At 42.1% G+C, this 26,932-nt stretch overlaps 1 protein-coding gene across 1 annotated transcript in view; it reads left to right on the top strand.

The window, feature by feature from the left end:
* The window catches only part of STMN2 (stathmin 2), a 41,322-nt gene extending 21,531 nt beyond the window's left edge, over positions 1-19,791 (top strand). The window contains exons 2-5 of the mRNA XM_005241134.4: positions 4,706-4,801; positions 5,439-5,611; positions 15,411-15,602; positions 18,434-19,791. Coding sequence (XP_005241191.1) covers positions 4,706-4,801; positions 5,439-5,611; positions 15,411-15,602; positions 18,434-18,493 — 521 coding nt within the window. The 3' untranslated portion in view covers positions 18,494-19,791. The remainder of the gene's footprint in view (positions 1-4,705; positions 4,802-5,438; positions 5,612-15,410; positions 15,603-18,433) is intronic.
* The last annotated feature ends 7,141 nt before the right edge of the window (positions 19,792-26,932 follow it).

Here is a 26,932-nt window from a genome sequence, read left to right as displayed (position 1 = left end):
AGTTGCAGTTTCCTTTCAGGTGTGCAGAGCTTCAAGACTAGTTGGCAAGTGGAATTTGAAGTGTCAAAGATCAGTAACACTTTATTATAGGTGGACTGGATTCAGTAAGGCAAAAGGAATCAACAGATTTGCCTTCATCAGATGTTAATTATAAGTAACATTTACACTTATCTCTCTGCTTTCATGTGTTAAAAATAGTCTTGCTTATGAATAATGGTCTCTGCTGTGACACAGCAATCTGTCCTAGCTGTGCTTTGCCAAGGAACAAAATGTGACCCAAATTGCCCATGGCCTGTCAGTCAGGACAGATTTTCATTTTACAGTGTAAACGGTAAAAAATTCCTTATAGCTACTGGATAACAGATGAGAACAGACAGGGTGGTTTTACCAGTGCTTTTCCTAATCGTCCTATCTCTCCCAGCCACAAATAAGTGGTTGCTGACTTCTAATGGCAGCCATAGCACCCTTTCTTCTTAGCTTCACTAAAGGGCAAGAGAGCTGCAGGACTGGCAACGGGACTACTTTTCTCTCATTAGTGGAGGAATATGGGATGTATCTGAATAAGCACATTATCTGAGATCAGAAAACCATGTTCAAAGAGAATCATCAAAATACCCCAGCTGACCATGCTTTATTTCACACCACAGAGCAGCCTCAGAGGGCACAAACAGGTTTACTTGATAGGTAATGAAACTGGGAGATGTGTATTAGTTTATCTACTATGCCTCAGGCACTAATGGTTGTTCAAACCATGGGGTGGAACTAGTCTAAAGAAAAGACCCCCAAAATATATACAGCATGGGCATGGAGTCCTTGGAATTGCTTCCCTCTGGATATCCAGTCCTGCTGGGCTTCCCTGCTTGTTCATGCAGACATCGCGCTGGCACCCTTGAAAGTCTCCCAGAAATTTTACCTGGACCAGCAAGTAAAGAGCTCACAAAGAGCATGGAAATGTTCACCCAACACAGGCAGTGCTTTCACATTTTATAAATTAGCTATTAAAATAATGCCTGAGGTTTGAGAAAATGATGAGATTGGCTTAAAACAATGATATTAAGGTGCATTTGAGACATTAACCAAAAAAATCATACATTCTTGATTTTCAGAGCTCTCTGAATTTCTTCTCTGAAGCTGTCAAAACTTTTAGCAGCATTAGGTAATATTTCTAGGGCTTTCTCTGCAACTCTGAATGTGAGGAATTTATTTTTGAAAAAATAGATGAGGTTCTGAAATAATCACACAGTTTCAGAATTTAAGAAGACTCGTAAATACTAGGATATTCACAGCAAAACTGCAAGAATTGCTAATACTGAAATCCTTTCTGGTTTTAACAAAAACCAGTGTTCTATTCTTGCCCAACTTTGAAGCTTTTAATGTACATAAACATTTAAATCTTGCTGCATATAACTAAGAAGATTCTGTTGCTGTCTTTTGTCAACATCTGTTATTTTCTAGCAATTTCCTTATCAATGCTTTTGTAGTATTACAGTTACCATCATTTACTTTCCTTCATTTAACTTGCACAGCTAATGGAATTATGTGTGCCCCACATGACTGCACAAGGAGCTATATAATTAGCAAGCCAGTTGAAACACCTTTGGAAAGTAAACTTTGCAATCACTGCTTGTCTTCAAGTGTTTTTAAAAGCTCCACTATAATATTTGTGCCTATTTCAGTTAACACAAGAGGTCCTGTGAAGATTGCCTAAATGCTGTGCTGCTGGCTTTCTGGCCTAAGTGTGCTGCTTTTTTAATAGAAAAATGTTTCTTTCTGAGGCAACAGGCTTCCATGACTAGGACACTGACACCTCGGGATTTGGGAAAGCACAGTTATCTCCCTGTTCAACCTGTGTGACATGGGCCAGCCACTCTAATCAGACGACTAACTGGGCTAACATTACTGCTTTTATTTTATTCTATTTATAATTTACGGCACTTTAGGGAAAGGACTGGTGAGCAAAGCAGGGCCTCTGCTACTCAGTGCTGCCACATAAGCTGTTCTTTGCCTGGTCAAGGGGGAAAAGTCATCACAATGCTGATGTTGGATGCCTGAGGAGGCAGCTCTTCAGTTCCTTTGTAGCCCTCAGCCCTTAAGTCTCCAACAGGAAAAAGGGTACTTGTCAACACAGCAGGTTGTTTGGTGCCCAGGGTTGCAGCAGCCTCCAGAACTTTCTGCAGAAGTCAAGCCAAGTTCCCACTATGGTTGAAGGACTTTCTAGGGCAAATGGAGACTAAATGAATACCATGAAAAAAGAAAATGTAATGCTTGTAAAGCATGGAAAGTCATCCTAATTCTGTCAGTGGCCAGAATGAAATAGGACAATGATTCTGCCAGCATGCTTTCAGTGCAGCTATTGTGCTGAAAGGAAGGAGAGCTGAGTGCATTCGTATCTTTCTCCAGCCATGTTTTGCAGATGACAAGCTGGGAGAACAAACACCTTTTCCCAATTGTTTTAAATGCTGTTAGAGAACAAGACATATTCAGTGTCAAGCAAAGATAAAAAATAGTAACAAAGGCCCCAAAAGGCAGGATTCCTAGGATGCTGCTTTGCATGCCTCTGTCTACAAAGATATTTCAAGGTATGCATTGTAGGAGTGATAGAGCAGACCTTGTACAAGAATGTTTAGCTTTCAGCCTGTGGCATCAATGGCCATTGTGAGGGTGGTGAGCCCCTGGCACAGGTTGCCCAGAGAAGCTGTGGATGCCCCATCCCTGGAAGCGTTCAAGGCCAGGCTGGATGGGGCTTTGAGCAACCTGGTCTAGTTGTCCCTGCCCATGGCAGGGGGGTTGGAACTAGATGATATTTAAGGTCCCTTCCGGCCCAAACCATTCTATGATTCTATGATCCTATGTCTTTAACACGCAGCCCAGTGTCCTTTTTCTGTATGTGTAGCAGACACCCAAGCAGCATGCGGGGTCTCATGTGCACCCACTCCACAGCTGCCCTGCTAAAAAAGATGCAGTTTTGGTGGTGTGGGCAGCCTGCTGGGCCAGCTGTCCTCAATGGACAGTCTGGACAGCCACACCTGTGTGCTCAGAATTATGCATGCGGTTAAATGCTTTGTTGGATGGAGGCCTAAATGAACATATCATTCAATATGTTTGACTATCAACAGACATTAGTTGGACATGATTTGTCTCTTCAGAGGATTTTTTAGTTATTCCTTGCAAATTGGTACTTAGTTTCAAACCAAAAAACTTGTCAAGTCCAACCTTCCTTGACAACCTCAGTTCACAGAAAGCAAAATCTTCAGTACACCCTTGACCTGAGATGCTGACTTTCACCAGTGGTTTCCAAAAAGCTGGATGTCCTTTAGATGGGTTTTTTAGTATCCATGATCAGAAGCCCCCATGCAAAGTTTAATTAGGTTAATTGATTATCCACTGGCAACTAGAAATCCATTCCTGAACTGATGGATCATTCAAATATCACTATACTGAGCAGCACTCAAAGGCTCTCAAGCCCTCATCAACCTCAGGGGCCCTTCTGAGTAGGAGAAACAAATTCAAAAAGCATAAAAGTGTCCATGAGAAAGGCTGAATGACAGCTTCATATGTATCCACAACCTGAAGATCAAAGGCCTGCCCGGTTTTCCTTTAGCAACATCAAGGATTAATTTGATCTGATCTGTTAAGTACAATACTTTCAGCCACAGTTATACTTTAAGCCATGTGTTTGCATGCTGGCAGCAAATGTGTGCCTGCCTCTGTAGATACAATTTTGATAGTAGCAGGGATTTGTGTGTGCCAAGATGAATTCTTAAACAACACCCCCCCTCGAGATATATATACTTTATGCAGCATGGGCAGTAGTAAGGGTGTTGCCCCAGGACCCAGGAGAGCTGGCTTGTGCCTGGGCTTTGTCATTGGCTGGCCAAGTGAGCAGATAGAAGACTATTTTCCTACTTATAAGCTGGGATGACAGCAATTAGAAAGAGCAAGAGGAGAACATTGTATAATGATTATGTATTGGTATCACCATTTCTAGACCACCTCCTCCTCAGCCCATGACTGGGACCTGTAGGCATTACAAAGTCAGTAAAGGTAACTGTAAAGGTAAATGGCAAGTGTATTTGTTGCTTCAGCTGATATACACTAGACCTGAAGATGGAAGCAATATGTTTTGGCCAGTAAGTGACGAAGGAAAAAGCTTTGTTTCAAGTAGTTACACATATTAAGGACATTATGCAAAGGATTTGGTAAATGTGTGCTCATTGCTGGCTTTATTTTTAATTATCTGGATGACATTTTCATTTGTAACAGATAATGTCTTTAGCATCTGCCTATGGCAACACATGGGCAGCGTTTCAGAGCTGTTCTCAGTTGCATTCAGATATGTCAGAGAATTTGTTAGAGCTTCATGTCTCTCCACCTGCCAGGAGAGGCTGGAGCCATAGCACTCTTCTGATGCTAAATACATTTCCTGGTAGCCACATTCACATACTATAAACCAGAGAGGACTGTCTGCATTACACCCAAGGCTGAGGTCGTATAGATCAGTAGCAGACTGCAGTATTGAGCATTTCACATGTGATTTGATAAAGACTCAATGTTCAGAAAAAATAGTTGAAAGTAAATATTCTAGAGAAATCTGCCAGGTGGGTGATAGAGCAGATTTGCTGGTTCCCAGCCAGTCACCTCAGGTAGAGATTCACCAAGGAGGAGCCAGGGAAGTGAAGCATGCTAACAAGATCTCTCATTTCAGCTTACAAGGAAAAGATGAAGGAGCTGTCCATGCTCTCTCTGATCTGCTCCTGTTTTTACCCAGAACCTCGCAACATGAACATCTATAAATATGATGGTGAGTGATTTTCACTGGAAATCGTCCTGCAGGTCAGGCAATGTGCTAGTGCTGGGAAATGACTCAGTTCACTATCCTAGTCCATAGTGTTAGTCAGGGAGTATTTTGCTGATTTAACAAATTAATTGCTGGTTTGGGCTGTTACTTTCAACTGATCGTGTAGTACCTGTGATGCTGGCTATTGTTCCTAATAGCAGCTAACTAAACTCTTAAAGCTAGCTCTCTCATACCGAGCTGTACTTTTCCTACTACCCATCTGAGAATTACAGCTCTTCACAGCTGACATAATTCCCAAGGAAACTAAGAGAAGGTGAAAGCATGCTTAAAAAATTAATCAGCTTGGGCACTGCTCGCAGGGGGTGTGAAATGGCACAGAACCCCAATAAGCTTCCAAAACCGCTGTAAGTTTTTATGTTTATGAGATTAAGGTATAATTAAGCTATTACAGATAAAATGGAATGTACTTCTCCTGAGAACCATTTTCAGTCCATAATCTGCCACAGCATTTAAAACGCCCAAGGAGAAGATGCTAAGTCATTTGTCTGTACTTCTGATCCTGCACTAATATCTGTGCTACTTGTCTCCTCAGTACTCCTGAGGTATTGAAGGGCTTACCATTTCTCACTTCATTGTGCAGACATGGAGGTGAAACAAATCAACAAACGTGCCTCAGGCCAGGCCTTTGAACTGATCCTCAAGCCGCCATCTCCGGTCTCAGAAGCACCACGAACTTTAGCTTCTCCAAAGAAGAAAGAGCTCTCTCTTGAGGAGATCCAGAAAAAGCTGGAGGCTGCAGAGGAGAGGAGAAAGGTATCTTTCCTTAAAAAAATTCTTGTAATTAGACCTGACTTAGTGTACAGAATAACAGCCAAGATTCCTGTCCATTTCTGTGTTTTCCATTACCATCACTGACTCACAGTGGTCTGCATGGACAAAAAATGCTAACATGTTTAAAGAAGCAAATGGGTTCACTTTTTTTCAGCAGTTTGCAAACAAACCTCACTGTTTTTGATGCCTGGGAAGTATGCACCACAAAATACAGATCACTTTGGGCAGGAGGCCCAAGTGGTTTCAAATACACATGCTTACTGTGTGAATATAAGTGGCTCATAGAGCATCTATAATAGTTGCTGAAAACAGCACAATTCTTCTGGTGTCTAAGTTTAAAAGACTGATGTGCAATTCAGACAGCTACTGTCTTGGCTACCGGATCTTGACTCCTTGTAACACCCATGGAAATTACTCACAAGCCCTTCCTGAGGCAGCTAAAATGTCTTACTTATGCAGCATGGAGGCATGTCAGCCCTGAATAAAGAGTGTTGTGGATCCACCACACACTCGAATGAAGATGCAAGCATGCATAGCCCTTGTAAGATTGTATACAGACTAAGTCTTCACTTTTTTTATGACTTTACCCATAATGGTAAAACCCTGTTTCATAATCAATGTTTGTCACACAGGGTTTGGAAGGGTTGTTACACTGTCTTCGCAAAGGTTAGTGCAAATGCAGGTTGCATGCAGCAGGAAGTCTTAACTGTTTATTTGGCTTGATCATGACCGATGTGTTGAAGAGGTCTTTATTTGTTCTAAGTCAGAGCTAGCTCAGATTGCTTTATGTTTGGGGTTGGGGGTTTTTTTGGAAGGTAAAAGGCCAAATTCTATATCAGATAAGTCAGGCAGTGACAGGCAAAGCCAATGAGACGCTCACCATAGCCAGAATGAATTGCCAGTCTGAAAAACAGCAGTGTTCTGTATGGGCCCAGTGTTTATGCTGTGTTGCACCATTTCAGGAAAGTCACGGCTGGCTGCAATGGCCACAGAAAACTCAAGCTGTGGTAATATTGTCCTGGTTAATCCATATCTCCTTTTGCTATGGCACAAAAGGAGAGCCACAGAAGTGAGAGAAGCCTCAAGAGCCACAGAAGGACTTTCTGTGTCCTTCAACCAGGTGATCAATGCTATTTTGTGGTAAATCTGCCTGCACCAGTTAAACTGGAGTTAGAAACCCCTTCCACTTGCCCATGGAGTCCCTTGTAGCAGGTATCTGAAAATGAAATGAGCTTTGAGGTCTCTAAGCCTTTCATTTATCTTTTAAACAATGTGATTTATTATTAAAGCTGACATTTACAGAATCTTTTCCAGATATGGACAAAAATGTATGCAGAAGTCCAGGGACAGCAGATATGCCACAGACAGCACATGGAACAGCTCCAACAAAAGCAGCTCCATTCTCTTCTTTCACACCTGTCTGACCAGATCAGGGTCAGTTCCAGGAAACTCAGTGGTTAACAATGGTGTATGGTGGCAATGTGAGTCCCCTGAAATCAGTAGATCTGGATTACTGACAGGTCCTTAAAACCTCACCCTCAGTTTTGATTTGCAGTGAAACCTGGCTATTCTGGATCTCACTAATGTGAACAATTAATTTAGATGAATACCGAAGTGTTGCCGCATTTGCCATTTCTGCTGCCTTGCTAACACGACTGTGCTTCTAATGCACACACAATACCACTATTGCTTCTTTTGAAGAAATACTTCTGTCAGAGTATTAATTTCAGTAAAAAGACATGACTGTATGTGAAAGGAATATGCATTTGCACTAGCACCTGACCAGAAATATGAGCTTTCATAGACCGAAGTGATGGTATGCCCCAAAGACTCAAAGTGCCTCTGTGCTGCATACAAATACTCAAGCAAAGATATGGACACAGAATGAAATGGCAGCAATTAAGAAGCTTGATATTATGCATACGCTTAGTGGGAAATATAAATTGAATGTCCCAGAGATTTCATTTCAATTATTTCATTACTATTCATTTCTTCCTAAAATAAAAGTCGTTGTGCAATAAACTGGTCATCAGTGATAGCAATACAGACACCTGCCATTTCTTCCCCTTGGACCTATATTCATTTTGAATGAACATATAACTGGTTATGTTAATAGACAAATTCCTCCACATTAGCATTGCAGCAGAAATTGCTGGGAAAGGAACAAAGAACAGAGCAAAAAACTTCATTACATCACTGTTAAAATCCCTGGTGCTCTCCTATCTTAACTATTGCCTTCATTTTTGTCCTGAAAGTGTATAATGCAGAGAAGGATAAAAAAGCAATCAGAGGAATGGAAAATCTTCCATAAAAAGATAAATGAAATGGTTCACTTTTCAGCTTGGAAAGAGACAACAAATGAAAGATGAGGTAGAAGTCTACAAAGTCATGAATGGTAATGAGAAGATGAATAAGAACAGTTATATTCTGTTTCATGCAATCCAAAGGGAAGAAACCCTCACTGAAATCATCAGACAGCAATTTCAAAACAGAGAGGGGGGATGACCTTTTCATGTACTATAAAATCAAGCTATATTTTTTATCACAGAATATTTATAGATCATTAAAGTATTATTTATTTCAAAAAAGTAATAGCAAAATTGATAGAGTGCTACCTTGTAAGAAAAGATTATATGCATGCAGCCTCTGGGTCAGAAAATATGTAACTTGTTGACTGCTAAAAGCTAGGAAGCTGTATCTATCTGTCTCTCTGTTAAGAGAGAGAGATATATATACATATATATATATATAAAGGAAAGGACCAGGCAGGTTTGCAAACTTCATCTACATTTTCCCTAAGCATCTTCCACTTTCTGCTGCTAGACAAACCATACAGACTTTCCCTGACATCCCGCATGGCAGCTGTTATCATACCTTTCAATCTATGTACAGCAGCTGTCAGGCATGACCATTCTAGATAGTGTCCTTCCAGCACAGTTCTAATTAAAATCAAGTGTAACTAATGGATGAGAATTGCCTTTTTGGAAAAAATACTAATTGATTTCACACTGTTTAGGAATTAGGTTGTGCTCTGTTAATTAGACAGTATTCATTAACAAATTTTCAAACTCATGAGAATGTCTACAGCAATACATGCACTTCAGCAGCACCCTGCTTATGCTGTTTCATGTTTATCATTCTTGTGTATTCCCTTATAGGCTTTTACAGGGCTCTTTCTTTTTCTCCCTCTTATTTTCTACTGCACTTGACAGTCATGACCTCACACTCTCTTGGTTTCATGACCAAACCAAGAGTTTCACCTAAGGCATTTTTTTCCTTTTGCACCACACTGTGAGACCCATTTGGGCTAGTTATAGATTTGTCCTTTCCATTTATAGAATCCTCTTTACAGCATGTCATTATTATCCCATTATTTTTTTGGCATATGTGTGCTATATTTTCCCACCTTGGTGGATAATCAGAAAGATCTTTTCATCCTTCCCACTTAAGAAATTAGAACACAGTGTCATTTTATGCAGCAGAAGTTTATTTCTTACAGAGTCTTTAACATTTATCAATTTTTACCCATTGGCCTTGAACGTTCAGCTATTATTACCCCTGACTTTAAATGCCATATGTCAAATTATATATCTTTACTGCCCATGTTCAACTTACTAGCATACAAATTAAACACTAAAGGGGCACAAATTTCTACTAGACTTTGGATTATGGGAGAAAAATTGAATGCAATTAAATCCTTTTAATATCTTTGTATTGGGATGAAATTGAATCAGGCTTATCCCTAGTGCTTAGTGCTATGAACAACGCAGGAGAACAGTCATATTTTTTAACTTTCATGCTGTTGGGTATAGACTTATAGCTACATGAGGTTTTAATACCATTACTGTGCAACGCTGCAGGATAAGCACCCATGCAGCCTAGCCCGGGCAAGGTTGGCTGTGCTTCCTGACGCAGGCAGGCAGCCCAGGGCATCTCTGCCAGCATCGTGGCTGCACTCTGTGTCAGGCTTCAGCACCCAGTCCCCTGCCCCTTGAGCCAGCCCCACAGCCTGCCCAGAGGCACTTCTTAGCACTCTTGACCCATCTCTCCTTTGGCATCAAAAAAGACACCTGTGCCTTACCTCACAGTGCAGCAGGCTACTGGGGGAAAAGGCTTCACTAAGGCACGGAGGGCAGCAGTGCTGAGGGACATATGCTTCCTCCTAGACATAGCATGGGGCCTGCGAAACTTCCCGCAGAGAAGGGATGGGCACCTTCCCTGGCAAAAAATGGAGCTTGCTTTCTTCGTTCAACTCATTCCTGCTCCCCTCCTTGGTTTCCCACCAAATCTGTATACGAGCAGGCTGGGCAGGAGGACAAGCGCTCGCTGAGACATTTTCCAAGACATTTGCCTCCTGTGTTGCCCATGTACTGACCTCCCTTTCAGTTACTGCTGGCCCTTGGCTGTGGGGAAGGAATACAGCATGAAGTGCTTTTCCATGTAAAGGTCCCAGTAATACTTGCGGAATCAGCACTGGAACCGGGTGTTTCTGCTGCATTTTGATTTACACTGCAGCATTTCCATGCATGGTGCTTCACTTCCAACATTTGCAAAAGCCAAAACCACAAGCCACTTCGCAGCTGCTCCTCCAAAAAGCATAAGCCCGTAGAGTACGTGCCTGCAGGAGAATGTTTGCTACCAGCTAGGAGAGGCTTTGATGTTAGGTGCCACAGGGTCTGTCTCAGAGCACATGTAGTCATGAGCAGAGAGAGCATACGTCCCAGTGCTGGCAAAGCTTCCCCCTGCCCTGGGCTTTGCTGCTAATGAACAGTCATAAGACAAACTGAAATTGATCTTCATTACCTTTAAAATGCCAGGCCTCAGACAGCAGGAGATCATGAAACACCTCTTGAGCAGGTGGGTGAGCATCAGACAGAGGGCTCAGGTGGTACCTCTTGCATCCCTCTGACATGCCTTGTTCACTCTCACAGGTCACAACCCTGAAAGCAGCAATTGTATGCCAGCTGAGGAAGAGAAAGTGAATTTTCCTGAATCACATTGTGGGTGGGCTCTTTGTTTTTTGTTACTCCATGTTCTAAGTAGCCCTGACCCAAAGATCCCTTGGCAGACTGGACAAAAAAAAAAAAAAAATCTTCATTTAAATTCAAGCAAACTTTTACACGATCTAGTTTCAGTAGAAGCAGGACCTCACCTACAGTTCCAGCTCAGATGTCTCTGACTTTCCTGCCATATGGCCATTTCACTTCTCTGCTCTGTGATCCCATTGAGCAGGAGCATCCCCCTCTTCTTGGTGTCTCTTTAGACCTTCTTTGCTTTGGGAGAGAAACTGCTTTCCCTGTGTATTTGCATGCTGCTTGGGACAGTGAGTCCTCAAAACATCCAGAACAGGTGCTATTGTAACAGAAATAATAGTATTCCCAGTGAGGAATAAGATGTAATCGTGCAGAGATTATTAGAAGCCAGTGCCATGAGTGAGGTCTAACTTGAGCCCATTCCCTTGCTTTTACATGGAAAAATCCCCACTTAATTCCTTCCCCTGCAAACATCACTACTTCAAGTCACCATTTCTTTCTGATTAATACCTAGGCTTCGCTTTGGCATTTACATTGCAGTAGGAGCCTTTAATTCTGTGTTCACATTCTGCTTCATTAATAGTATCCCTTAAATACACAATGCACTGAAGAATACCAAGGGTAATGCAGCTTCTACTGAACAACTGAATTTTTAAAAAATCCAGCCAGTGAATGAATGTGTTATGAAAGTGAAGTGCTCATTACTGGCAGCATGCCTCATACATCCTGGTAACTATGGATCCTAGTATCTAAAGTGAATGCATTTTAACTGAAATTCCTAGTTTAAAAGCAGTTGTCTGAGCACATTTCTTGCTTAAAAGTAATCCTTTCATTTTATCTCTGCGTCAATGGCTTCAATATTTGGATATACATGTCAAAGAAAAATAGATAAATGTAAGGAAATAAAGGACCTGTTACTCAGATAAGTAGAATTTTCTTCCTGTGAGTAATAACTAAAATATATATGTATCTCCAAAGCCAGTTTCAGTAAATAATTTTGCTCACAAAGTGAGTGTTTAGTTCTCTGCATCTATCTCTGGCCAGCTAAATATGAGATGTGCATTACCTTTTGAAGCACACATCTCTGAAAACTCAGGGTGCCCATGATATTTTACAGATATGACATGAATATCAAAGGAGTTTGCCTTCATGAGCCACCTTTTTAACACAGCAGTACATGTCTAGGAGCAAAGGTATCTGTACCAGCATTTTTATTCCTCCACATCTATTATTAGATGCTGTAGCTACAGCTACATTGATTATGTCTTGTTATATTTAAAAAGTCTTCTGGATATTCCACCTTGAATATTGCTTTTTTCTTTCTCCACCATTTCATACTTTTCTTTCCTGATTAATTTTCTTTATCTATCATCCCATTTCCAGCCTTTTTTCACTCGTTTTCTCACAATAGCTGTGCAAGAAGCTCTTATCGTAAGCCATTTACAAGTGTGTTAGAACATGGACTATCAAGGATTTGAAAAGATCTTTTCCAGCACTTCAGTCAGTACAATGCTGAAAATAAACTTGGAATAAAAATTCCTACATATGTTGGAATCCTGTATTGAGACTGTGGGAGTCCAAACACAGCAGATAAAAGCCAACACAAACAACCAAGGGAGTCTATTAATCCCAGCCCTATTGGGTATCTGAGGTCATTCATTTACCCATTTCTGCATATGTAGTAGACTTTGAACGGACAGGGTGGCCAAGTTCTTTTGCCAGATATGTTGGAAACAGAAAATAGGTTGACAATCCAGTACAAAAACATACCAGCCACCTTCCAAAATCGTCATAAGGGGATTTCAAAACTGGTCTGAACACCAGGGAAACAGGCAGGCTCACAGCAGGGGTACAATGGAGTTAGAAAGGGGACGTGAGCATAAATGAGACTTTACCGCATGGGTGTTTTGTGGTGCGGAGGGGGGTCCCTTTATTTTGAACCAGCGGTGGTTACTTTGAAGATTTTAAACGAGGAAAAGGGATGCCATCTAAGGCATATTGTAAATGAAAATCACATTAATGGGTGTGCAGTCTGTTCCCAAGGCTTGGTTTAGCTTTTATTTAGACTCTTACTGGTGCCAAGCACAATTTGCATCCAGTAAATACTGAATGCGAGTATAAGGATTTTCATCATTATCATGCATTATTGGACAAATTACTTTTGAACGTGTTGTCTGTCAGCATAGCCTCCAGAACTGTGTGTACTTTGATATGGAACTCTAATTTTTCACTATTTGCCTGAATTTACGATAATAAGAAGTATTTCCAGAAGGCAAAGCAATTGAATGGGAGAAAATAAATCCTGAAAAATGGGCAAGTGCCCCAAAGTCTCAAAGGCATTTTGCTACTTCCCACTGAAAGCCAATGCTTTTTTCAAAAATGGTGTCTAAAGGCACAGTCCAAACCTTACTTTTTATTATAGTATCTCCGCGGGCCCTGAATATGTCCTTGGAAATGTCTGTTTTCCAAATCTGAAAAGGTTTGATTTTATAATGTATATTACATATACATACAAACACCATGAAATGTTAGCCTTTGAGAGAACATTACAATTACTATCATGGCACCTTTTCTATGCAAACTCCCAACAGGAAGGGAAATAGATTCTTAGATTATCAAAGTTGCTTTTAGATCACTTAAGCAAAGGGTTCACAGAATTCCTATCAGCAACCAAAATTTAATGACAGTAACTTTTCCAAAAGTAGATGAAAGGTTGCCATTGAATACTGAATTAAACAGAAAATGCAGAATAACTTCACAAGTGCTGGTCAAACTGAGCCACTCAATTTGGTCCAAAAGTGGTAAAGCAATATGAAGATGTTCAATTGTTTCAGCTTTACATTGTACCAAGTCTTTCAAAATAACTTTTTTACATTTTGAAATAGCCTACAGTTAAAGAAATGTTGAATGCCAGGTATCTGAAATGAAGTATTTTGGTCCAAACTAACCTACTTTTATTATATGATTATTAAAATTATTTATGTTTTTGTTAGACTTATGGGGCTTTTATGATTTTTCAATTAGTCTACAAAACTCCCTCTTTGCCCAATTCTTTTGCCCTTTGGCTCATCCTCCTTGTATTCTCTACCAGTGAAACTCCCTCTGCTTTTGGCTGCACCTGTCTGGGGACGTTTTGTTTCTCTTTGCAACATCTTTTGGCCTGCACAGCAGTTATTTTCTCTGAGTCAAAGATCTGAAACATGCTTGCTCTATTACTCTCTGTTCAGCATATACTATAATGGGGGTAAGAGCCAGGAAGAGCCTTTGGAAGCTACCAACCATTTCATTAGGCCATTCCCATTAACAAGTGCTCCAGGGATCACAGGCTGAGAAATGAGCCCTTAATGGCAACCAGGCCAGAGGAAAAAGCAAATATATTAAGTGGCCAAGATGGATGAAAGCAGCGCTTTCCTCTGATCTCAGGCAAGCCATTACAGCCTTTCAAAGCCAGATATATTTTACTCCAGTGTCTTGCTGCAAGATGTTCTGCCTGGGTTTTTCTGCCTTTTCTCAATTTGCCTCATCAGTGCATTTGGCGTTATGTATCTCTTACCTTCATTAAAATATTCACTTTCTCCTCCTAGTTGGATCTCACTCGTGTAAAAGAATTGCAGCTTTTTGCACTCCATTTATAGCCACATGATAGAATTTAATAGGATTCATTACTGCTAATTGTAATTATTGGTTAAAGCCCTTATTTTAGGCCTTAGACTAATTCATTTTTACGGATAACAATGGCAACAGTGCATTGTGATCTGCACTGAAATACGCCCTTAGCTTCCTGGAGACATATTCCATTCCCTGTTTTCTGTTTCCTTCTCATGCTCCCTCTAATTAATTTTATCCAAAAGCTTACAATGTTGTTTATCATTTGCAAATAACTGCTCTGAAATATATTGTCTTTTTGACTAGACTTCCCTGGAGGATGGGCCCAATGCTGCAAGTTCTTTGGCTTCTTTTCTAGGATTAGTGGTTTCATATTAGTAATTTGATTTTAAATAAATTACAAAGCTTATGGTTCTGAGCAATGCGTTTATAAAGAAGAATGACAGTATTGTGCATGGGCTGCATCTATTTCATTCCTACCTGCAGTTTTCATCTTCCTTGCAAAATTTGAACTTTTAACTAAAAATAGCTTCTTTGTTATTTTCTATAGAGAAAAAAAAAACCACTTTTTTTCCCTTCCTGATCAGTGAGGCGAAGCCAAACATAAATATCACAGGAAAAGAAACACATTGTCTGGATTGATTCTGTCTCTTTCAGGACAGTAAACTTCAAAGCCTGTTACTAACTATTCAGGCACATTAAAGGATGATCCAGCCTAGGTGAAAATGTACCTCTCTCCTGTGTCGGCAACCTCCCTTTTAACACTGTACATGCCTTCAGCCCCCAGACCCCTGTCCCTACAACTAAAATGCTCATAGCTGAAAGACTGCAGCTGTCAGAGGTTGAGCAACTACTGCAGTAACCCAGACGACCCCGAGCAGTAACACGACAGCATTTCTTATTAACAGAAGTGCTATGGACACTTCTTTGCTGCTGCCACCTCAGGCACATACCCCACATTTAGCTAGTGCTTCTCAGCCCCTGTTACTAAATCTAATCTGGTTTATACCCAGAAGTGATCTTTCCAAACAGTGCATGGAACAACCAAGCAACAAACTTTTCATGGTTTCCGTAAGCAGTGAACTGTTGCCCTATGGGGGTTACTTTGCTCTGTATCAGTATTTCTGTCTCTCTGTTTTCAGTCCCAGGAGGCCCAGGTGCTGAAACATCTGGCAGAGAAGAGGGAACACGAGCGAGAAGTGCTTCAAAAAGCTTTGGAGGAGAACAATAACTTCAGCAAAATGGCAGAGGAAAAGCTGATACTGAAAATGGAACAGATCAAAGAAAACCGTGAAGCTAATTTAGCTGCTCTTATTGAACGTCTCCAAGAGAAGGTAACCACACTATCACTCCTCACCTTAGACTAGAAAGGAAAACCTATGAACATTTCAAAGGGATGTTGTGGGTAGCTCTTATCTCAGTTGCTACACTTCCATGAATTTTAAGAGCACCTGATGCCTATCTAAACCACCACTCACTTTTGAAAAAGACTGAACTTTTATAACCACACAATCATAGGATGGTTGAGGTGGGAGGGGACCTCTGGAGGTCATCTGGTCCAACCCCCCTGCTCAAGCAGGGCCACCTAGAGCTGGCTGCCCAGGACCATGTCCAAGTGGCTTTTGAATATCTCCAAGGATGGAGACTCCACAACCTCCCTGGGCAACCTGTGCCAGTGCTCAGTGACCCTCACAGTGGAAAAGTGTTTCCTGATGTTCAGAGGGAACCTCCTGTGTTTCAGTGTGTGCCCAGTGCCTCTGGTCTTGTCACTGGGAACCACTGAAAAGAGCCAGGCTCTGTGCACCCTCCATTCAGGTATTTCTACACATTGATGAGATCCCCCCGAGCCTTCTCTTTTCCAGGCTGAACATGCCCAGCTCTCTCAGCTTTTCCTTGTAGGAGAGACTGAGATGCTCCAGTTTCCTAATCTCCATGGCCTTGGCTGGACTTTTTCCAGAGAAAGGTTGATTTTCTAGCTTTTAAAAAGTGCTGTGAACAAATGAAAGGTCACTTGTGTTTAGATTTGGGCTTTTAAGAAAACTCATTGGTCAAATCAAACAATTGTCCTGTGTCTGTAGTTCTTGGTTTCTCAGAGGAGGAAGATGAAAACACGTGGGGGAAAAATCTTCCCTATATATCAAAAGGGGTCTGTTCTTCCATAAAACTTGCAATAAAAAGAGTGTAAATTTTCTTTTGGAGATCTTTGGTACAGCCAGAGGAAATAGGTAAATCACAAACCCCACCATGCAGGACAAAGAGGGCCCTTCTCCAAAGCAACCCTGCCACACACCAGAGGGAAACATGCAAATAAAGATTTAGAAGTATTAAGAAAAAAAAATTAGTTCTGCATGAGTGATCATTTGTTTCTCCCAGTGATGAACTTTCTAATATGTGAGTAAATTGACTAACAGAAAGAAAATAGCTCTCAGGGGTTTTCAATGAGATCTTCTCCACAAGCACCTCTGCTTCTTTGGTGGAGACCAAAGTCTCAGAGAGTACGAAAGAAACAACAGAAACCAAAGGATGGTGGTACAAGTAACTACACAAACGGGCTGGTTCTTGAGCTTAAGAACTCTATCCAGATTACTTGACATTTTTGCATTAGATTAGTTTGCAGGCACATATTCCAAAGTTCATGAAAACAAAGGCAAAAGCCAATTAGTCATCCTTGAGGTCCAAAAGGAAATAGGAAGGACAGCTGAAGCATCTCTCTGTCCTAGGTTAATATTAACAGACTGTTAAACCCCATTTCCACAGCAGTATGACAGCATACGTGCATGAAATCCAAAGAAGGCTTCTGGACAAAGATGACAGTAACTCATTTTGGAATGTTTGTACAGACCAGTAATTAAGAATTGCGTAACTATACAGTTTTGCCAACATAAAAGCAGCCCTTGAATATGCAGGAAAAGAAGTGAGATATCTGGGTCCAAATCTTCAAAAGTTATACAGAACTGTGGATGCCACAAGGTACTGGTGCCTAGAAGTTCCTGCAATCAAAAATAACTTCTGTATACTGCAGTTAATAGGAGCCTCAAGGAACAACTCTTATAAACTCTAGCATTCAGAATTATGGATCTTTTAAGAACTGATTTACAAGTTCAATCGATGCAATAAGCTGCCTTGGCCTGTGATCCATAGTCCAACTCAAACAATACAAATGTAACTGTTGCCTCCTGTGCATTTTTTACCATAAAAGACTCTAAAGCATGGAGTCTAGGGAGTACCTTAAACCAAGGTCAGCTAAGTGACTACTTCTGTAGGCATCTTGTGCTTGTCCTTTGGATGTCTGGGGTGTTTTTTTCCCAGTGATCAGACACAAGAGGTAGAAGTCTGATAGTCTGATAGTTGAAAGGACAGAAGCATAAACCAAAAACCCAGAAGCTGCCAAAAATCATAGTTCTATAAACATCTCAAGCAGAACATTCCTAAATTCATTTGACAGCTGTTGTTCCTGACCACAGATCCATTTCCACAGAAGTGTCTGAATATACAGTGGTTCAAATAAGTCTTAATTAATTATGACTGCTTTTGTAAAAGGAAAAAAACATGGCTGAAAGTGGACAGAAGGGTCTAGCACTGTTTTTTGGTAACTGCATCCTTTCTCCATCACAGCCGGAGAAAAAATGGAGAGGACAACTAGTTTCATCATACGGTCTAAAGGGATGTTTGAGAGGTTCAGATTGACCCCTCTTGGTGATACTAAATTTATTTATACTTCCTAAATGCTACAGATAACACAGTCATCAACACTTCTGCATACAGTGTTCAAGCAATTAATTCAAGCCCACTCATCCTTTCCTGTATTTCAACATCTGGGAATTCAAAGGGTAAATACGAGTACATGGCACGTTTTACGCTGCATGCAGCAGCTCTCTATGTGGGCCTTTAAAATTTAACTCTGTGAGGTGCTGAGGATTATAAGGTCGTATCAGATAAAGGACTGAGCTCCACAGCATAAGTAGAATGTTAAACATCAAACGTGCCTCAGGCGGGTCTGGTGGATGACACCTCTCTGGAGTTGCATCCTTTAAAGATGGTTGTGCTGTGAAACAAGTTTTGCACAAGCATCAAATGCACAACCTAAACAGGTTGTCATCAGGAGCTTCCCTGGGCAGATGGAATGAGAAAGAGGTTTGATTTTTCCCTTCTTGATGTTTTCCAGGAGAGGCATGCTGCAGAGGTCCGTAGAAACAAGGAGCTCCAGGTGGAACTGTCTGGCTGAAAACAGCGATGGTGGATGTGACCCATCCCCACCATTAGTAAACTCCCCCTGCCTATATTATTATGGATCATGCGATATCAGTATGGGAAATGTATGACATGGTTTAAAAAAAAAAATAAAAATCAAGAACTCAATAAAAAAACTTTAAAAAAGAAACAAAAATAAAAACAAAAACAATGCGGTCTCTTTGCAGAATGATTTGCTTGATGTTTAAAAAACTTGGATCTTATTTTGTAAATACTTACATTTTTGTTAAAAAATACAAGTATTGCATTATGCAAGTTATTTCATAATCTTACATGTCCTGTAACAGGCTTCTGATGTTGTCTATTTCCACTCAGTTGAATTTGCTGGGTCTGTTCATATGAAGCACCTCATGTCTAATTCCATTCCCTGCGACTTTCATTCCAAACCACCACGAGGTCAGTAGTAGTTCTATGGTGCTAGAGACCAGTCATTGCCTAATAACCTAGAATGCTTTGCCATCGATAAGCTTTGTTGAAACAGTGACTAGTTCACAGGTATCGTGACTTCACATTCAGCTGTCCAAGACAAAAGGCTCTTAAAATGTAGTTTCTTTAAACACAGCTTATGCTGCAGGACTCTGTAGTGTGCTGTATAATTGAGGTTAAATTGCCGTGCAGAGTATGTGTTGCTTCTGATTTTGAAGTGAGAGGCAACAAATACGGCTGTGCAACAGAATGAAACCAAGTGGGATCAGTTTGGGGCAAATTTAAGAGACACATTGTAACCCATCAAGCTGTGACAAATTTTGAATGATGCCAAACTGCCATATAAATGCTAATTGTAAACCAAGCTTAATTCACCACTTGAAAATTTATCAATGGAGCAACTAATAGATAGCATCAAGTGGCTTTATCTGTAGGTGCCATGATCTATGATACTTATCTGATGCTACCACATTATGCATAATAGTACAAGAGGCTACCAAATATTTCACCTGAAACCCATGAGCCAGTCGTTACCTTTTTTTTTGACACTGCTGACTTCCATTCATCATGACCTTTACTCTTCAGTGTTAGCCAACCCTACCTAGTGACAGACATCTAGGACTAAGAGGGCTGAAGCAGGACGAATGACTAGACAGGGTGCTTGTGCCAAGTACAATATCACTAAACCTTTTACACCATCCCCAAAATAGCTGCAGTTTTGAAGTTGTCCCTACCCCCCTGGAGGTTGCTGCCTGCATATTCTACTCTTCATTAGTGCTATTTTCCTGTATGTCATTGTGAGCAAGCTGTGATTAATAAAGAATTGGGGTTCTGTGAACTGAAAAAGGGCTTGTCTCTTCTCTCGCTCCATTACTTCTCTGACATGTGCCCATGTGAGATGAAAACCTAATGTAGTCATAAAAGCATGGAAATGAGACTTAAATAAGACCTATGAATAAAACAAGCCTATTTCTTTGCTAATGTGGGATTAACCCCTGCTATGTGTTTTCCAGTGCTTAGGCTGGTTGTTTTGAAACATTACCCCATAAACTGAGCCTATAAATGTAACCTCTAGCACTGAGATTATTAAAAAAGAGAACAAACTACACACACATGCACATGCACCTCTTAATCTTGACTCAATATTGGGGGAAAAAAAGGGAATCTGGGGAAAGAAAAGTGAATAAGGTAGCTCTGGGTGCATACATCAATAGCTGCAGCAAGATTCTGGCTGTTAACACACTGATTTTCAGGGTAAAAGGGATTCATTTACAGGACTCACTGAAAAACACAGAATTGCTAGGGAAGCTGCTGGGCTGCAGAACTGGGATATAAAATTGAATTGGACCCCATTTAGAACTGGACAGGTGATCAAGAATTACCTCTAAGATTAGTTTTCTGATTTAAAGTCACAAAAGTGGCACCATTTACTTGCTCTTTTGGTGGGATGGGCCAAAAGCTCCAGATCTGTAACAGTCGGTTTCTGACCCATGCAACCTGTTTTATTTCAGAGCCAAGTTATGCCCCTGGCAGACTCGGCCTGCAGTCAAAAAGCAGCAGAAGCTGATGCAGGTGCAAGGCTGCAAGCTCAGCTCTGTGTGCAGCGAGCTATGTACCGCAGAATGAGAGCAGTACTCCAACTTGTTACGGCAGCTGCGTTTCCTTGCCTAAATTCCTTGTCTTTCTGGCAAGAAGTAACCTGGCAGAAAGGCCAAATAGCAAACTTCGAATCTGGATGTCATGAGCTTCAAAGTTGCCAAAGCCTCTAAAGTTTGTACATTGCTTTAAGCCCCGGTAAAAAAGGTCATTCAGTCAAGCTTATATTCCAATTTGAAGTCCATAATCTTGGTTTGAGGGCTCCTGTATTTTAGTTACATTTCCCAATGGCAAGTCACTTACAGTTTTTCCTGTCTACTGATATAACAAGCTCTGGTCATGCCTCAATCCCTTTTCCTGTTTCTCCTGGCTATGCTTGCCCTGAAAACAGGCCAAGGACAAATCTCTGCTGCTGAGGCCAAGCAGGGCAGCCTGCATTGCCCCCATGGGGCTAAACTCTTTTCTCCCACAAACGAGGGTGTCCACACCCAAAGTGCCCCTTGGGATGGTCCCCAGCACACGCTCACCCCAGACCTGGGCATTGCCTGGGGAATGATGCTCAACAGGTACCAAGGCTGCACCAGGGAAACGAGGGAAGAGCAAGGCAGTGTGAGCACCATAGACCCATCTCAGAGCCCACGCTCTGCTCATGTTCACTTGGATCTTTTAACAGTTGTGGGTCTAGAGTTCATTTTATTTGTGTACAACTATATTTTGAAAGCCTGTTTGCAAAGACACTGCATATTTAATCTATAATAGTAAAAAGAAGTAACTGGAGAGCTGCTGTTGCCTTCTATTACTCCTGTTTCTTTACATTATTTCCTTTGTACTTTGCTTTAGTGCTGCCTTCCTAGCTCCTCACTGCTTGTGGTACCAAAAGCATGTTGGTGCCATGGGTCTTTCACGTGGAGTTACAGATTAAGGATGTCCTTGAAAAGAAAGAAAACATTCAAAACATCCACTTTTAAAGTATTACCATTCTGGCTACTTGAAATAATCTCAGTTTATTTTTCAATTCCATAGCAAGTGGAGTGCTCAGGACTTTTAAATTAAAAAAAATAAAATAGGCTGCTTCTTTGATTAACTGTAGATGCCAAACTACATGCTATGAGCCATGAGTGGCTGATGCTGACATGCAGAGCATTTTCCATAGGCTGCCTGAAACCTCCCGCAGGACAGGTGGGAGCCTGGAGCGCTGGTGTTGTGCCACACCGATGCTCCCTCCTCTCATTGAAATATATGATGGCTCAGCAGCAGGGCAGAGATGTGTAGCACATGTAGAAAGGCACTTCTGACCTGTGGTCTGTGCAGAGCCCAGGACTACGCCTCGGAATATGGGTAGGGCTCCATTTCCTATTAGTTAGTTCATCACTTATGTCAAGGCTGCCATGAGGAGACTGCTTGAGTAATCAAACCGGAATGATTCAGAGCTGTCACACTTCACATGGTCCAACTGAAGCCACAAAATGTGTGCCCAAAGCAAGTCAAACATTTCCAAGGTCGGGAGGTTTGGATGTAGAGTTTAAACCCATCACTGATCCAGAACTTGAAATCAATGCCTTTTTTCTCCCCTTTACTATCACAGAGTCACAGAATGGCTGGGTTGGAAGGGACCTCTGGAGATCATCTAGTCCCACCCCCTGCTAAAGCAGGTTCCTCTAGAGCAGGCTGCACCTAGAGCATCCAGGTGGGTTTTGAATGTCTCCAGAGAAGGAGACGCCACAGCCTCCCTGGGCAGCCTGTGCCAGTGATCTGTCACCCTCAGAGTAAAGAAGTTCTTCCTCACACTCAGGTGGAGCTTCCTGAGTTGCAGTTTGTTCCCATTGCCCCTTGTCCTGTCGCTGGGCACCACTGAAAAGAGCCCGGCCCTGTCCTCTTGGCACCCACCCTTAAGATACCTGTAGACACTGATAAGCATTATCACGCCTCTTGTCATGTGAAGGATGGTTGGTTTTTTTGATGACTGGAACAAAATCCTAACCTTTGTAGAGCCAAATAGCAATGTCTAGCCGTTCCTTCAGTCCAGAATTCCCAAACACATCGCTGTTGTACGGCAACACCTTATGCACACGTGCACAGAGCTGTCTGCCTGTTACCAGTCCTGTCAGACGGATGGGCTCTGAGACCAGTGAGGAAAAGGGTTTTACTTCCAGCACCTTAAACCATACAGAGAAGAGAAGTACTTGTCTCCTGTTTCCCAGAAGGAGAGGGACATGGTTTAAAACCTCCATTTAGGGCAGCATGAACATCTTCTTTCTTATCCAGCTGTTGTTAGATCACCATGTTGAATCAAACCCTCTCATCAGGTATATGGTGGAAGGAAGAGAGGATTGCATGGGAAGAGGCAGGGTTTACTTCCATCTTGCAGCACATGTCCCATTCTGGTCATATTTCAGTGGTGGAAGGAGGCAGCCATTCACTCAGCAGAAGGGATACTGGGAGGCAGGTAATGGGACAATTTCAGATAATCTTTCCCCGGCCTCAGGGCCGGTGCTGCAGCGATGCTGGTGCAATAGTGCCATGCAGTGGTCTGTCTTAATAATGGGTATCATCTCTAAAAACATCAGGGATCTCAAGGATTTCCTCTGAAGGATATCCATCATGTCTGCTGCGCAGTTTACCCTAGGACTTTATATAAGGTAGGTGGTGACTTTGAAATCTGAAGTCTGAGTCCCGACGTTTTCAGCTTTAACTCCACTGTAATATGAGTGACACAAGCATGGATAGCTGTTAAGACCAACAAAGGCTGATATTCTTGTGTGGAACAAGGAGTAGCCAGGAGTTGCAACACCATCATCAGAAACTCTCGTGACTAGGGGAACATCTGTATTACTGACGTTTCAAACATGCCTAGAAAGCAACAGATAACACATAGCAGCCAGCTCAGAAGAAAGACCACGGACATGATAAAAGCAGTCAGAAGTATAGGGAAGCGCAAGAAAAGCTAGCATCAAAAACCATCAGCAGATCAGGGGCTAAATGAACCATGAAACTATTCTCACATTTGAAAAGTGGACTTCATCTCCCAGCAGAGGAGGGAGGATGGTCACCTGTGAAGCTGCCTCTCTTCAAAACACTGAACTTTCTCCACTCCCCCTCTAATACTTGGAACTGGGGCACAAGGCAGAGGGGGGCTAAAATCCAACCTACAGTATATGAGTAAATGTAACCCACAGCTGCATGTGCAACAGAAACTGGAATATGCTCTGCACTCCCAATAGATTAGGGGGTTCTCCAATGTACAATAAAATGTCTGTGTGTAAGCCACTGATAACTGCAGTGTTACACTGATGCTCTGATAGCGTGTGAGCTTTAACTTTTCCTCTGGGGAAATAAATGGAGGTTCCTTTTTCTATTCATATGTCCAAGAATGCACCTAACTGATAATTTACTTAGGGAAACATTTACCTCCTTCAAGTTTACCATGTGATGCCATGGTCCTTTCTTCTGGGGGGCAGTAAATAGCTGCTGCAAAACGCCTTCCTGCTGTAACAGGCTGCCTTTCATCAGATGGGTCTGAAAGGAAAGCAGCAGAAAAGGAAGCCTCTGGGCAGCTCCTGAAGATAGAGGACATGAAAGGCATTATCCAAGATACAGCCTGGACAAGTATGATATAAGAAAAGAAATGAGCTACACCTCAAATTTCTTTTAACTATTATAGTTGCAACAGTTTTTTAAACAATTTTTGGAAAACAAGTAAAATATAATAAAATATATTTCAATAAGATTAACTCTCAAAATGTGCAGTTTTCCAATGAGTCTTTTAGATAATAATTTCCACACGGTCATAAAAAATCCCCGTGTACAACTGCCCGTGACCAGAAGAGGGCAAGCTCTGATTATTTAACAGGCAAGTACTGACGGTTTTATTTTGAAAAGCCTGTCAAGCTGTGCACTATCCTGAAACCTGCTTCGTGGAGATGGTGCTCTACATTTGCCCTAAAATCTGGATTTGGGTTTATATAAAACATAAAAGAGAGAACTTTTTCCTTGGGCAAAATTCGTTGCTTTTGCTACATTTCCTTAAGAATACAGCACCGGGCAGGTATTGTATGTAAGCCAAAGGATAAGATAGTCATCTAAATAAACAGGTTAAAATTAGGTGTTCTGTTAGTCTGGAGTTCAGGAGCTGGTTCCTACTCCTAGTGAGTCTGAACCAGCTCTCCTGAGTGCTGGATGGAAGCAGGAAAACCTCACTGCTTTTCAGCTGGACTTCAGGGAGGCTAGGAAAGGGTGATGCTCACAGCAGAAGCAACCGGACTCAACAACTCATTTCTTCCTGCACTGTTTTACACTTACACATTTGCAAATGATGAAAAAAACAGTGGAGCGCAGTGGCATATGAACAGTTCTCAATTAACCAAGAACGGGTTACCCAGATTGCATATGATTCCTGACATAGGCATTAGGTTGGGAGCAGCACTGGATAAATGCATGTCTTCTGCCTTCAGGTACAGGTTTGGGACAAAACACAGCCTGTGCCTGAATTAACAGTTTCTGCTAGACCTTTAGATGTCCCCGTGAAGGGCCAGCTCAGCCTTCCTTGTGCCGTGGCCCTAGGACACCCTACCAGAGCTGGAGGGAGCCTGACTCAGCCCAGCCTGGTGTGACTCAACCCAGCCCGGTGTGTCAGCTTGGGTGCCTGCCCGTGCAGCCACAGCCTGCGGCAGAGCTGTAGGGGAAGAAGACATCCCTTAGGAACTGCTGAGAAGGAGGAGGCTGCCAACTGCCACTGGGAGACAGCAGAAAATTGACAGCAGCAGCCGGGCTGGGGGAGGACAAGGGCAAAGGTGGGGATGTCACTTCTGGTTTGAGCTCGCCCCCATCCCTGGGATGTCAGGAGAGTCCTGTGGGAAGGTGATATGTGTGCAGGTGTCATGGTTTGACCTGGTAGGCAGGCAAACACCACACAGCCGCTCACTCACTCCCCTGTCCCCCTAGGTGGGATCAGGGAGAGAAATGGGGTAAAAAAGTAAAATTTGTGGGTTGAGATAAAGATAGTTTAATAGAAGAGAAACAAAGTCTGATAATAATAATTATAGGAATGATAACAATTATGATAAAGATGATGATGATGATAATAATAGATTACACAAAACAAGTGATGCACAATGCAGTTGCTCACCACCCATTGACCAATGCCCAGCCAGTTCCCACCCAGCGGCCCCCTGCCAGCTTACTGCCTAGTTTATGCACAAAGCATGACATCGTATGGTATGGAATATCCCTTTGGCCAGTTTGGGTCATCTGTCCTGGATGTGTCTCCTCCCAGCTTCTTGGGCCCCCCAGTCTACTCACTGCTGGGGTGGTGTGAGAAGCAGAAAAGTCCTTGACTTAGTGTAAGCACTGCTCAGCAACAGCTAAAACATCAGCGTGTCATCAACATTGTTCTCATCCTAAATCCAAAGCACAGCATTGTACCAGTTACTAGGATTAAAATTAACTCTAACCCAGCTGAAACCAGGACAGTGGGATCACAGGGCATCCTGGGAGCTGCACTCTGGAGCCATCCAAGATGCCCTTCAGCACTGACACCACTGCATGGGTGCATGCCCCTGCACTCCCCAGCTCACAGCGGGTCATCAGCTTTGGGCATTACCTGCAGGTCCTGGCCAGCTGTTGGCTCTGTATCAGAGCTGACTGTAGAAATTACAATACTTTTGTATTTTTCAGTGCATTTTCACCCTCGTGCTTTATGCAATAATCAAATGCTTGGACTAGTTTTAAAAAGTTAGTAATTTTCTATGAAAGGATCCATTATGACTTTTGAAGGCAGGCAGGCATATGTGTTTTCTTAGGAGGGTACCTCTATACTTTGATACAGCTCATCAGCAAACCAAGCTGGAATTTACAACTTTGAAATAACAGAGATTCTTCCTTATTATTTCCCATTATTTTTATGGTTATCCAGGGTGCTCAGTCTCTCCATATCAAGGCCAAAGACAGATATTTTTTCTTTCAGAGCTACATAGTTGTGGAGGACTAGGAGGCAGTGAAAAACAAAAAACCCTCCTAATACCGTTTTCCCTACTTAGTCATTTTACCAAGAAGTTGATAAGCCAGACATCTTCTTCCAGAGCTCTGGAACACACGGTGTTTACAGTGTTGCCAGGCACGCTTTTGGTCAGTACAAGCTGCTGCTGTGCCTGGCAGGTCCCAGGCAGGGCTGGGGAGTCCCACGCTCCCGCCAGGCAGCCTGCACACAGCTGCACTGTTTGGATGCTGTGATTGTTTACCCAGGCTGTTTGCACCATTTGGCCTCCAGGCCAAAGCATCTTTAATGTTCATAGATGTAGCAAGCAGTCTTGGCCATACAAAGTCCTTTGCATTGCCCAAAGCATCTGCTGGCTCTTGTGTCCCATATGCAAGGACGTATTCAAACAGCCCTAAG

This window comes from Falco peregrinus, chromosome 3 (assembly GCF_023634155.1).
Source record: "Falco peregrinus isolate bFalPer1 chromosome 3, bFalPer1.pri, whole genome shotgun sequence".
Taxonomy (NCBI): domain Eukaryota; kingdom Metazoa; phylum Chordata; class Aves; order Falconiformes; family Falconidae; genus Falco; species Falco peregrinus.
The sequence above is the reverse complement of the archived record's forward strand: the minus strand, read 5'-3'. Positions and strand labels throughout refer to the sequence as shown.